Raw genomic sequence first — 14,865 nt, 5'->3', positions numbered from 1 at the left:
CTTGCTTTCAATAGCCGCCGCTATGTGTTAGGTATACCAGAAGATATCTAGTCGACCGACCATGGTGAAAGCCGTACTGCCCTCAAGATATACCGAGAGCTGGCGGTTAATTAAGCTCTCTATGATTTTGGAAAGCAGGGAGGTAATCGCTATAGGCCTATAGTTTGCCGGATCTGAACTGTCTCCTTTCTTTTGGATCGGATGGACAAGGGCTGACTTCCATCAGTCAGGCCTTGTCCAGGGGCACACATTCTAAGCACGATTGGAGAAATGCTTCGTATTCGCACGGGCGATTTGCTGCTTAAATCTAGAGGCACGGTTATATTTCCCCTTCAGAACTTTGCAGTTCGGATCCTTTGAGCCCAGCGCTGCAACCCAAGTTCGATACGACTGTTTTTTGCAGCCAGATGCTGCTTTAACTGACGCATCAAACCAGGGCTGTGATCTGCCATCGATCGGTACTACAGAGCTTAGTATAAAAATATCCATGTCCTGCAGTATCACATCAGCTACTGCAACGGCACAGGCACTAGGATCATCCGAAGGGAAACAAGACAGACTTGTTGTGCCAAACGCGGCGGGTCACTGGTGGTCTGCGACGTTGGCGTCGGAGAGGCACTACACTCCTGGCAATGGTCGGACGTTCCAAGAGGGGCGTCGACAGTGACCTGGTAACTATCGGGATGTGTAGTCAGCAGAAGATCTAATAAGGACGGCATGTGGCTATCCACATCCGGAAGCCGCGTTGGCGACTCAACCACCATACGCCAATGCAAAATGATGCACAGATCGCCCTGCGTAGTCTGTCGCACGTGATCCAAGCCATTCGGCGTTGTGCCCGTTGAAATCACCCAAGACTACGATTTCAGCGGAGGGGATCTGTGCAAGCACGTCATTAAATGCCGATTGAACGCAGTCCAAGAGGTGATCCACTTTCTGCGCTACCACTATGGGACCTGTAGACACACGCATAAATCCGGACGCGGTCCTCCAGAAGTCCACATTAAGCGTGGAGCGGGGTGCCGTGGTGTTGCTGCCCTGTTTGTCCTGTGAAATGCGCGGTACTGCGCCCTCCCCAGAATACGAGGGGCAGCCCGAGCGCGAATGCTCGGAGGGATTCTCCGGCTCGGTACCCTCCTGAGGTAATACCTTTTTTAGGACCGCTCTCATATTTTTGTTGGCGGGGGTTGTTGTTTTTAATATGTATGTAGATGTTTCTAATAGTTTAGTTGAACCAACAGCTACACCGCTAACGACAACAATAGAAATACGTAACAAAGTTAATCTATCAAACGGTAGGTAAACAAGCCTTTGCCATTGTTTACGTTCGATAGAGAAAATTTGATGGATCCTCTTGGCTTTGTAGAATACCGCACAAGTTTACAAGTGAGAGAAAACTAATTCATCTAAATATGCAAAAACCAATTTTATTTCCACCTAATTTACACTTACATATTTAAAAAAATAAAGTTATTTATAAAGTAGAAACTGATTAAATGATTAGTAAGTATGTATGTTTACTCGAGTAAAAATGTCTGCAAGGTCCCTAGTAAGCAAACATGGACATTCTATTTCTGGCTTATGATAACCTTCTATGTTGTTTGTTATAAGATGGTTGAAGTTTCTAAAGCAAACTAATTACCTAGTCTCCCTCGAGAAAAGACACCAACACAACATTAGAAATGCTACACTACTTGAATACGCATTAAAGCTACGAACTTTTATTTACAATGGTCGTCTATTATATGAGTGAGCATTCGTATACAGTGTCCATTACTTTTGTATAATCCATTTACTTTACTAAAAAAGGGGGTATTTATAATAATAATAATAAAATGCAGACAAACCAGCCAAAGTCTGAGATTTTTTTTTAAATATAATAATAATCTAACGTATAAACTGTTCGTGTTCCTCCGAAACGGCTGAAGCAATGTGTTTATAATTTTGTGTCCACACCGGGTAGGTCTGAGAATCAGCCAACATCTATTTTTCATATGCCAATTTTTTTTTTATAATTTTTTTATGAAATTGTATGGTATTATCTTGCTGCAAATTAAGCAAAGCCTGTACCATGGGTATAAAACAACGATATAGTTAATAGAATATAGTTACTTAAACATACATCAATATTCATCATATAAATGTTTGCACCCACAGGGACCTCTAGCTCAGTAGGTAGAGTCACTAACCACTGGGCATTATGGGTCGTCAATATATACAATATATAATATTTATATAATCTTTGATCGTCCCTTGTCATCAAATCTTTGTTAAATATATCGATTTATACAAAGGACAAACAATATTTAACTAATAAGTAACAATATGCTAAGCAAAAACTGTGAAAGTGATTATTAGATAATTGAAAGTGACAGTAGATTCAAATAACATAGTTATTGGAAAGTTCAATCCCAGAAAAGTAGGTAAAAATGATCTAAAGTTCGCCCTGGAATCATCGCGATTTGCAAAACTTCGCTCCAGGCTATTTACCAAATAAATAGCACTGCTCCCAATATTTTAAAAGCTTTGTTTCAAAGCTGTGTCACCAACCCTCACTAAACAGACCTTGCTCTTAATGGACGGCTAGCACGAAAATTACGAGTTATATAGTAATAAGTAATCGTTTATATTATAGCTTATCATGTTATTATGCTTAACGCCAATGTCATTTTAGAAAAAGAGATATTTTAGTTGTCGAATCGTGTATCAGTAGAATAGTTTATTGTGCAACAAATGCGATAACGTCGCACGAGTTGCACTATTTTGTATTACAAATGCGACGATTTATGTATCATTTCCGACTCCATATTCGATTTTAAACTTTTGTAACTTAAATTATAATTTTATTAATCAAATTATACTGTCAGACGTGTCAACCTGTCAGACGCGTCAACCTCAATTCAGTTTTGATATTTCAAAATTTGCGTGTGCAAAGTATAAGTAAACTTTTCGCACTCAATGCACGCACATAATTTTAAAATGGGCAAACGGCTCTTTTTAACCGCAACAGCGAGCGCCAAATACTAATTTTCCAGCATGAGTAATACAAAAGCTATTTCGCGTTTAATATGTTTTACCATTCAGAGTAATTCAAATTTTTTCTACGACAAATCTTGCGACAGTGGATCTTTAAAAATTAATGTCATATTCTTCCTATCCGTTGTACCCGCAATCCAAAACGTAATCAAATGCAAACTGATTTTTCTATTTATGAAGTTAAACTTCATTTGGCACGTAAGGGAAAAGTATCAGAGTGAATTTTTAAGATCCGTGCGCACACCGTCACGCAAAGTCGACACCCTAACGTTAGCTCTTCAACTAAATCATTTATATCATACTTCAGCTACCAAGCCTCTTGTGACTCATATGCCAACTTGACCAGAACCAATAGACGCGAATTAAACAAAATTTTAATTTATATTATATACTAGTTGACCCCAGATGTTGTTCTGTAGGTATATAATAAATAAAATAATGTTTTTTTATGAATTTGTCAATAATACATCATAACATCAAAAATTAGTTTGTAAAATATGCTCCCTGTTGTTGTAATGAAATTGTTTCACAGCAGAACTGTCAAACCGTGCGTCAATAAATTTTCTCATAGAAAATATTATGTCCATACAAAACAAATATCGGGGACACATCAAAGGAAAAACAAAATTGTTGTTTTTATTTAATTCCGAACACTTTCATATTTATTCACCTTTTAAACCTTCCCTGGACTTCCACAAATAATTCGAGACCAAAATTAGCCAAATCGGTTCAGCCGTTCTCGAGGTTTAGCGAGACTAACGAACAGCAATTCATTTTTATATATATATAGATTAAATTATATATAAAAGTTTTAAAATAAAAATTCTTTCCTATTGTATACAAAAATGATATTATATTTAATTACACGTTATTTAAGTAAACAATACGGTATGATAATATTTTCAATACTTGTATTTAATACCTTCTTTATCACAATATTGTTTTTACCACAAACGTAAAATAGCACGAGGAATATTTTTTTTATGGATTTTTGTTTTATTACGGCAAAAGAATAACTTCTTGCGTACGTGCGTAAGTACATGCCTATTTTTTTATAATTTAGAAATCGCCGTCCCTAGCTAAATTTATTTTGTAATATTAAATGTTATTATAAATATAATAGGGGTTAAAGTATGAAATAGCCGTTGTATTGTAATAGGTATTGTACTTCGAATTGACATAGAACCTTCATGGTTTGAGATTTTTGAGTGAAACTTTCTCACATGGTACCTATGTAGTTCTTCTTTTAAAAAATTTTAATATCGACTTTCAGTTGTATTTTTTTATTGAGTGATTTTTGATTAGGAGCTCAGACGTGGAACTAACAAGGCAGAAAGAGCTCGCAATATCAATGTTGCGTTAAAAGGCATAAATAACCTTCCTTCATGAATTAGTTGGCAGCAATATATATAGATAATAATGTTAAGTATTTTGGATTAAAATATATGTTAAATTAAAAAAAAAGAGATTGAAAATTTTCAGTACAAATCGTCAATTCTATACTTTAACATTTAATATATTTAGTTACAGTTAAACTTATTAAAAACCATACATCTGCTTTGATAGATTTGCGAACTTACCTCAAAAAAAATTCAATAGCGAACCATACAACCACCACAGTCTCCATATAGAAAAGGACTATTCCGGCCTTTGCTTCGTATTCTTCTATGGTGGAGAAAACTGACAAGGAGAGGCACATGAACACCATCAAGAACCTGCACAGATCAAATTGAAAAATAAGATGTTGTTTCAAACGAAATATAACAGTCAAAGTTGACGGCGCATTCAAAGTTATATCTGTTTTTCTTGTTACCAACAAACAGGAAAACTTTAATGCAGGCTGCGAAACTAATATTACATTGTAATATTTCCATTGTGAAAATATTTCTACATTTAGGTTACGTAACAACTCTTATATTAAACTTACTATCTAACTATATAACTCTTATATCAAACTACTGTTAGTATCCAAGTGAATTGATTCCTTGGAAATGCGTATAAAGGCGGCCCAGTTGATTTTTCTTTACAAACTGATGAACAGCCTTATAGACAGATGTACTGTCAAAATATTAGCATCTGTGTACCAGCATTTAATTGTCGAATAGGTACTTATTCCCCAATATTTATGAAGTTTTATAGAAATAACTACGGATTAAACTCTCCCATCCAGCTCATATGTGTAAGCTATAATAAAATATTTAAGTTAGATCATATTATATACATAAAAACAGGTGTCCTCGTCATTAAAAAGCTTAAATATAGATTAGTAAGTAAGTAATTAGTATGAAATCCATTATTTTTATTTTTTTAATTTGTTTTTAGCATTAGATAGTTTAGTAACGTTGTGCATACCTTTAATTTAGATATGTAAATAGTAACTCTTATCAATCTTATTCGTACATGTTAAATTATGTATCTGGTTGGTAAGCCTCAATAAATAAATAAATTACCGAAAACAAGTTGATTTTAAACAACAAATAATAATAAATTGCGAATACCAATTAACTTGGACTCTACCTTAAATATCATAAAGGCACCTCTAATGATTTAAACTCAAATTTTAAACGATCATTTTATGAAGATTGATGAAACTTGAAGACGTTAAGAGGTTTTTATGATCGTTATGTCAAAGAAATGTAATCAGATATTGTTTAATGACTTTATTGCAAATATTTTCGCTGTTTTATTTATAACAACCATTGTTATAAGTAATTTTACTATAGATAGTTTTCTAAATCTTGTTAGTATATTTCTGCTAATATCCTGGAAGCCCTAAAATGGTAAGAAAATATGATTTTTTGATTGCTTTAGTTATCATCATCATTTCAGCCGCCCAAAGATTGCAATGACGATCGGTCCTGCGCTGCCCTCATCCAACCTGTTCTGGCGATCTTGACCAGATCGTCGGTCCATCTTGTGGGGGGCCTACCAACACTACGTCTTCCGGTACGTGGTCGCCGTTGAAGAACTTTACTGCCCCAACGGCCATCTGTTCGTCGATCTATGTGCCCTACCCACTGCCACTTTAGCATCATAACCAACTGGGCTATGTTGGTAAATTTGGTTCTTGTACGGATCTCATTTTTGATCCGATCTCGTATTGAAACTCCGAGCATAGCCCTCTCGACTGCCTTCTGAGTGACAATGAGCTTCCTCATAAGGCTTATAGTTAGCGATTGATAGATTGATTGCTTTAGTCCTACTTGCTTAAGTAACGCAATCTTTCATAGTAAATTTCATCAACTTCTAAATTTCATGTCACGATGTGTGTTTGGGATAATTTAAGAAACTACTAAACCAATTTTAACGAAAATTTCTACAGTAACTGTACTTTGGATAGTTTTTATTTCGATTCGTGAACTTTAATTTTTTTTATTTCAAATATTATTATTATATGACTCGTATCAAACAATACAATACAACAGCCTTATAAATGACTTCGATTATTATGAGCCTGAAGCTACATGTGAAGACAAAATAATTCGCACCACATTATGTTTATTATAAAATTTAGATTCTTTACTTATTTTATTTTTAGTACTTTTACAAGGAATGAACGAAAGAGTCAATAAAATGTTAGATTAATTTATTAAAGTATTGGCTGGGTTTGAAATAAACACATTACGGGAGATTATTTATCTATTTAAATTCATTATTATAAATGAAAGGATGACTTAGAGACTACTAATGCTAATAGTACCGACTTTTATCATTCAGAAATACGTCTTATTTCTTATTCCTTTCAAGGGTTTACATTTTCACGATGGCTTTTGACAAATTCATGAAATTTTTTTTTTATCATGAACAGAACAAGGTCTGTTGAGTCTTTTATATTCTGCCAACATAAATATTACTAAATGTTCATTTGCCTCCCTAATTCCAAAGTGCATGAAAAAGAGAAACATCTTGACGATGTTTGATCTTGTGGAGAGAGATGATCAGTTTAGTTGCTGGGATTTGGGTAGTTGTACAATTTGCATACCCCTTTGGGGCTGATTATCAGGATTATATATTTATTAATCAACAATGTAATACCTTGTTCAGCAAATAAATGATTTGATTTGAATATATTTTTAAACAGAGGCAGCAGACTTCTCTAAGGTGCGACATCTCAACGAAACAGAAAGAGGTTGAAACCGTTTACAGAGTCTTGGAAATGGGAATAAAATATTAAATAGTACATTATCGAACAAGGGAATAAGGAATTGTCTTACGTCATAGGTGACGCAATGAATCGAGAGTCTAGTGATAGGATACAAAAAATTTCTCTTGAGCGACGGTTTCAAGCCCCCCAAGACTAAGATAGTCTTTATTTCAGATGTAAAAACACTGAATTTTACACCTTCGGCGAGGCAATATAGAAAAATAAATAATAATAACTAGTACGTAAGTACGTAATTATTTTGGGTACAATATATAAGATAAACATACTAAAACATACATAAATATTTATAAACATCCGTGACTCAGTAACAAACATTAATATCATCATATTAAATGTCTCCACCTACCGGGATTCGAACCCGTGACCTCTAGCTCAGTAGGAAGGGTCACTAACCACTGGGCTATAGGTGTCAAATATAAAAAATTACTACAAAGATAAGATTTAATTACTACTTTGTACTTGAATATGAATAATGATATTAAACACATTAGTCCAATGACCTTCCGATTTTCTCTTAAAAGAAGCCAACAATCTGCGGTATGAATTGAATTGATATTCTTGTAGTTAAGATTTGTTAGTATATACGCCAAATACACCTAAATTCCGCCTTCAACCGAAGAATTGGCCCACGGTGAACCAAACGACCCGGTCATTAAGGCCGTCATGCCAAGAAATCGCCAAAATAGCGCATAATTAACACCATTTCTTGACGGTTTATATAAAGCTTATATTTTTACAAAAATAAGTGTATATCTACAGAATATGAGAAGATAATTCATTTTTTCTTTACATTTCTATTTTTTATACTGTGCGAAAAAAATTTACCAAAATACCCCTAACATTTACAGTTGGAGCCATACTAATCATTCAATGTACATAGAACTTATCTGAAAATTTATAAATTGTACACCAATACTATTTAACATGACAGTTTTGTTAGATTTGTATAGAATTGAATTATGTTTGTTGTTTAAAAATGCATCTAATTTTGAATTAAAATTATGGCGATCTTGTACGGGAGAGGTAACCTAGCTCCGCTCGATTCTTCAAGGCTTTAATCGGCATCGTTAAACTCTGCTTCAATAAATACGACATTTTTTTCACCTCTACATGAAGTTATCATCAGGAGATGTTGACTCACCGAGCACTGGAATGAGAGTGAACTCTCGAGGGTTCTCTTACAGTAAAATCAAAGCTTATTATTAAAAAAAAATCAATTCTAATAATGCTGTCAATCATAATATGTCCTTTCTTATATTATAATAACATTAACGGACAATTTCTTTACAAGTTCCGGTGAATTCCTAGAAATACATAGTAAATTTGAGTCGGAGCTGGACCACCCCATCTTTGTGGGAGGCCTTTGCACAGCAGTGGACGTCTTCCGGCTGATATGATGATGATGATTTTAAATACCATGTTATAATCGCTTTATTTTTATGAAAAAAAACGTTCCATTTACAAAAAAGGACAATAAGTTTTAAATCAAATAGTTTTAAGCATGTGTTAAGACAATTATGACGATAAAGCATAAATTATATATAAAATGTATTAAGAATAAATTATATTAAGCAAATCGTAGAAATTGTAATATACTAACATAGTTTTTTTTGAGCCTGTTACTAATAAAATATGGGCCTTTGTTGCCCCAATAAAGAAATTTATTATTATTAGGCCTTGTGTTTTATAATTTCTGAATGTTATTTAAAACCATACAATTTTTTTTTTCTGGACCACGTTAAAATTTACCCACAGTGTCCGGACCCCAGCTTTGCTTTGGTTGCGGATCTCTGGACTAAAGTTGAACAAAGGGTGCGAGAGAGACGAACATCTCTAACGGAGAAACAGCAAGATAGAAAAGGATAGCGAATCTTTGATACTGTAAACGATTTTGATTGACTAGTCGCAAGTTAGCCACGCTTGGCATAACCTCCTTATTTATTTTCACCTATTTATGGTCACCTGGTGTTAAGTGATCACCGCCGCCCACATTCTCTTGCAACACCAGAGCAATCTTATTGATTTAAATATTAAACCACCTGTCGGGCTGTCAGGTCGTCTATACGCTAGTATATTCGATATCTATTTCAAAAACTAGCTCTATTAGCCCCGATTTCACCAATGACACTTCGAACTGAGTTTAATCATACTCACTTTTACGTAAACGAGTTCAATTGCCAGTCTTGATCTCGATTAAACACAAAGCGATTTCACTTTTGAACTTGGTGACATAAACTGAGTTTACATGTCTTAAACAATAGAACATATCAAATACCTGTCAAAACTGTCATGGAAAAGTATGAAGAGTGAACAAAATCAAAATTGTTAAATTTCAACGTTTCTTTAACGATAACGACGGTGACAGCTCTTAAACGCTATCAAATATATTTAATGTCATATACTGAAATTCGGCGGTCAGCATTTAAACACGTTAAGGCTAAAACTGCGTTTAGTTTGTATTGGTGAAATCTGAATTGAATCTGTAAACTCGCTTTTATGCGTAAGCTTAGTTTAAAGGGTTCTAATCGCGTTCTACTTCAATGGTGAAATCGGGCCTTGGCGCCTAATTGAATAAAGTCCGGAATCAATCACGCAATGTTCAAACCAAATTATTTTTTGTGATCTTGTGATGACACATTCAATATCCGAAGGAAGGGCGTCCACACTCTGGCTCCCTCTCATGTCACAATTACGTCAGTTGGTGCTGGGGCTGCTGCTTCGACTGCCGAAGACAGCAAGCGTCGCAAATATGGCGGTCTTAGTGAGTCATACATCTTTGTGCCGTTTGATGTCGAGACACTTGGACCGCGGGGCCCAGAGGCGTGGAGTATGTACAAAGTGCTATCTTCGCGCCTCAATAAGGCTACTAGTAACCCAAGCGGTGGTAGCTAAATCGGTCAACGGAACAGGCAAGCTATCCTACGAGGAAATTCTGCCAGTATTCTTTGTACGCTTCCACGTAATGATAATATTGATTTTATGTACTCATAGTATTGTAAATATAGTTTTAAGATTTGTTTTTTTATGGTGTTTTATGGATAGAGGGCGGTTAATTGATCACCGCCGCCCATATTCTTCTGCAATACTAGAGAAACCATTATAGGAAGTTGTAAACACTTTTTGTAACAACATATATATTGAGTCGATGCTTAAAATAATAAATAAATTCTCTTTACAAATACCCTATGCTAATATATCATACGAATTTCAACGTTTCTAAATTAAAATCATATCACACTCTAGGGAATATCTACAATATTATTTACATCTGCGTTCTGAAAAGAAATAAAAACTTGCTTTACTTCGACTTATTGTGGCATTGTCTGGCAAAAGTAAAATAGTTAGTAGATTTAATCGAAAGGGAGAATGTAAGCGATTGCGTCGCTAGCGCGGTTGCTTTTGTTAGGCACGAGGCACGATTTATACTACTATTAAGCACTATGTGTCACTCGGGGTACTACGAAACAGATCTACGTCCTACCACAGAATATACTAGTACAGAAGGATCACTTACTCAAACCTCATAATAAAATGGACGTAGTTAAGCAGAAAGGACTCAAACCACACAAAGGCACTTTTGAGTTACAGGCATTTTAAGTTTCAACTTCACTTAATCTTCCATAAAATATCCTATACAAATATTTAAAAAAAAAAACAGTCTCCATGTACATTTAAAAAATAGGGTTTCACTACATGACAAATTCTACCTTCAGGAGTACGATGACATACTTAACTCTATTTTGACCAAAGTGTGGACTCAAAAGGACCTTTCTGCTTAACTACGTCCAAATATTTACTTTATCCCCCGGTTATGAGATGCCTTTTTAATTGCACTCGAAGCACTCGATACATAACACACTGATAAATTAGATAACGCACACTAGGTACTATGTACTCAAACTCGACTTTTCGAGTTTACCTACACAGGGGTGACACGCCCGACAAAGACAACAGGCGCCATTTTAACGTTCAGTTGTAACTTGTACAAGTTACACGAATTCACTATAAGTACGACGTCGTACCAAGTACGACGCCCGCGCCGGACCAGTTGGTGCGAGGTGCCCATCGGACTGTCCGTTGGTCCGGCCGTACCAAATCCGACTATGTGTTTAGGCTATAAAGCGCGTAGTGACATACGCATGGTCCTACAACGAACGACTTACGAGAAAAATCAAAGAAATCTTTTTAATTTTAGCAAATTAGTAATTATTGTAAACATCATTTTAACGGACTGGGCACAGATGGCTAATGAAGTCTGTTTGACAGTTCTTGAAAGTATTTTAAAAGCTGTCACATAGTTTGTTTATATTACTTACATGTTATTTGCCAATATCGCTCTGGGTCAAAATAAACAATAATTAATGAAATCCAAACAAACGAAAAACACGTTTTTAATGGATTTCCATAAAGCTTTTTTCCGCATGAAATAAATGACGCATTTTCGTCCCAGTTGTCAAGTCAAAACAAAGGTGCCTACGTTCCGAACAAACGTATTTTTATGAAAACAATTACAATTGAACACAGACACACACCATTTAAACTGAACTGGATAGTTTAACTGTACCAATGTTTAGCAATAGAAAATAATATAACTGTGTCGCAGGTGCACTACACTCGGTATGACTATGTATTCGGCTGGAAAAAAATAGGTATGCTAATATTATTGCACATGGTTCCAAAGCGATCGTTCTTTAAAGTCGGATCGAGTCGAATAAGGTGAGATTGAGCGAGGCCCCAGTGAGCATAATTGGCATAGACGTGTTTCCAACACTGACTTTTTTTTTATGGAATAGGAGGACAAACGAGCGTACGGGTCACCTGCTGTTAAGTGATCACCGCCGCCCACAATCTCTTGCAACACCAGAGGAATCACAGGAGCGTTGCCGGATTTAAGGAAGGACTTGAACAGGATTTCATTTCTAACGTAGGATTTTAAGCGGACACCGTTTTTTTTTTATCAAATAATTTGTTTATTGTACGATATTACATTGCAATTCAGATTTTTACAAAAAACAACCCGCTGAGTTTCTTGACCTCGTTGTTCTTAGGTCTGAGGCATACTTTTTCGAATTGTTGGTAGTTTTTGGCATTTATTTTCTCAAAATTGATTCTATAGAATTTTTCTGATGTCATTTCTAATATACTTACTAGAATACGACTACCGCTTCGGAAACAAATGGCGCTCTGACAGAGAAAAAGCGGCGCAAGAAACTCTCGCAGCATTCTTTTTTTTGCGCCTTTTTTAATAAAATATACAATTCAAAATAGGATATAAGTGATATTATATCATAAAATATATATGAAGTTAAAGAGTACAACTTACACAATCATATGATACAGAACAGCCTTAAAACCTCTGGGTCGCTCTAGGAAGTTGTAGAACTTGGACTGTAGGCGGCGGTATCGCGCGTCGCGGCGCGTAGCCCGGTAGTTGAGCGGCTTGCCCAGTAGCGACATCCGCGGCGTCGCCAGCCGGTCGCCACACACTCGCTTACACTCGCTGCAACACACACACAGACCTATACACGACCTATACCGTATAAACAGATATGTACATTCAAAAAGAACAAATCTTAAAATAGTTATTTATGCAACTATTGTGTAATAAAGGGTAATAAAACTGTATGTGGGTTTATATAGTATCACATGAGTGTTTTAATACCTAATTATCAACAGTATAAGACTTCATCTACACCCATAGTCCTCTAAAAACTTGAATCGCTCATTTTTTTTACACAAAACAATAAAAATGGCGGGGATTCGACTAACCTACTTTTTTTTACTGCGCGCGACGTTCTGGTAGTGTGGAACGCGCGTAAACGAAAATGTTCTTTTTTTTTTAAATGCATACAGATACCACGCATCGAGCAATAAGTATGTGGCTGTCTGTTGAAACTCTGCGCATGAGGGGATCGAAAAAAAACAAAGGAGTGTTATTATGAAATTCAGTACAACATTAAATCATCCGTTTAGATGGTTTAATTGTTTATTATTTGGAGATAGGGTGTTTTAATGTTGGCAATAAGCTAACTGTTTCAGAATCTTTAATAGAGCATTTAAAGCATGGGTGTAGATAAACTATATTTACAATACCATGATGACATTAAATTAAAACTGTTATTACGGGGAAGTGTATCAAGAATACTGGCAGCGTTGCCGCGTTGGATAGCTAAGCTGATCCGTTGACCGAAACAGATGCCAGCGCTTGGGTTACCCTTAGCCCTATTAAGGCGCGTAGCTCGTACTATGTACATTCTCCGTGCCTTAGAGCCCCACGGGTCAAGTGTCACGACACCAAACGGCACAAAGATGTAAGACTGAGGCCAACATATTTGCGACGATTACATCGCCTCAAACTTTTTCCTCCAATTATTGCGTGTCGCATTACAGCCGGCCGCGGAGTAGGTGTGAAGTTGTATCATTCATTTCTACTACTGCTTTCAAGTCAGGTTGGCCAAGTCTAAGGCGCCAGATTTAAGGTTTTTACATTATATAACAATTTTATTAAACGAATAAGTAAAGCATATTGTCTTCGATTATTATGCTGATATTAATAATTTTTTGAAAAAAAAGTTTCACTTGTATCGCGGTTTCATAAAACGTCACAGTTGGTATTATACCTTATGTTCTAGTGAAAACAAAGTATATAGGTAAAATACATTTTGTATACGACTTATAAATTTCGAAATATTAAGTTGTTAGCTACGCGCTGTGGACTTGAGTCGTTCAGTGACGTCACTACACTAACTCACACGCGCGCGATGTATCAGCGTCACGCGGGTATTTCGCGCCATATTGAATATTTTAATAATGCGGAGACAAAAATTATTTGAAGTTCAAAATAACACGGTTATTTTATTTAAACAAAAACTAGTATCTTATAGCCACTTACTTCAAGCTATACTCATAAAGTTACAAGTGATTTGACGGACTTGGTGAAGTTCTCCAATACATTGCCTACAACACGACTACACTCTAGTCGTACATTACTATAAAAAAATATGTGTGTGTACTTATGTACGCACGTAAAATCTGTTTTGAGTCTAAAACTTTTTAGACAAGAATTTCGTAGTAACATGCATAAATGTTTTGACGAAATTCTTGTCTAGACATGGTGTGATAATGCGGAAATATAAGAAGTTAAAACTATGTTAAATACAAAACTCTATAGTACTATGACTTCTTGGTTCCCATAATAACCTGTTGTTATATATGAACCAGCCTAGCGAAAATCTCTAAGAAAAAAGCGATTCACTCGATTGTATGAAACGTGCAGTCATTGCTAGATTGACAGATGACAGTTATAATCTTGTAAAAAACGGAGATAACTGAAATCCACTACGTTTTAAGCAACTGTTCGCTTTCAAACTTAGCCGGATTATATTTCGTCGCCAATTGCCATACTGAAATAACTACTATTCGATTCGGTTTAAAGATCATTCTCATTAGAAACATATTTTAATAATATTTATAAATAATAATCTATGAATCGTCTGTATGATAAACATAGGTATAGAACTAAATATAAGTGTGTGCACTACACAAAGGAAGTATCATATGTAATACATTACCGCTAAACGGAGCTTGAATAAATTAACAGCCGTTTTCAATAACCTATCTACCCTTACTTTAGCTTACGGATACATTGCTGTCACTGTTTAATG

The 14,865-nt window shown here is 35.5% G+C and overlaps 1 protein-coding gene across 2 annotated transcripts in view; it reads right to left on the bottom strand.

Moving 5' to 3' along the window:
• LOC126966311 (potassium voltage-gated channel subfamily KQT member 1) overlaps positions 1-14,865 on the bottom strand; it is a 105,165-nt gene that overhangs the window by 48,203 nt on the left and 42,097 nt on the right. For both annotated transcript variants that reach the window (XM_050810284.1, XM_050810285.1), the window contains 2 exons: positions 12,525-12,701; positions 4,617-4,751 (listed from right to left, as the gene is read on the bottom strand). In XM_050810284.1, the coding sequence (XP_050666241.1) occupies positions 4,617-4,751; positions 12,525-12,658 (269 nt within the window). In that variant the 5' untranslated portion in view covers positions 12,659-12,701. The remainder of the gene's footprint in view (positions 1-4,616; positions 4,752-12,524; positions 12,702-14,865) is intronic.

The sequence above is a fragment of the Leptidea sinapis genome, chromosome 10 (genome assembly GCF_905404315.1).
Source record: "Leptidea sinapis chromosome 10, ilLepSina1.1, whole genome shotgun sequence".
NCBI lineage: Eukaryota > Metazoa > Arthropoda > Insecta > Lepidoptera > Pieridae > Leptidea > Leptidea sinapis.
Note: the sequence above shows the minus strand (reverse complement) of the source record. Positions and strands in the feature narration are given on the sequence as shown.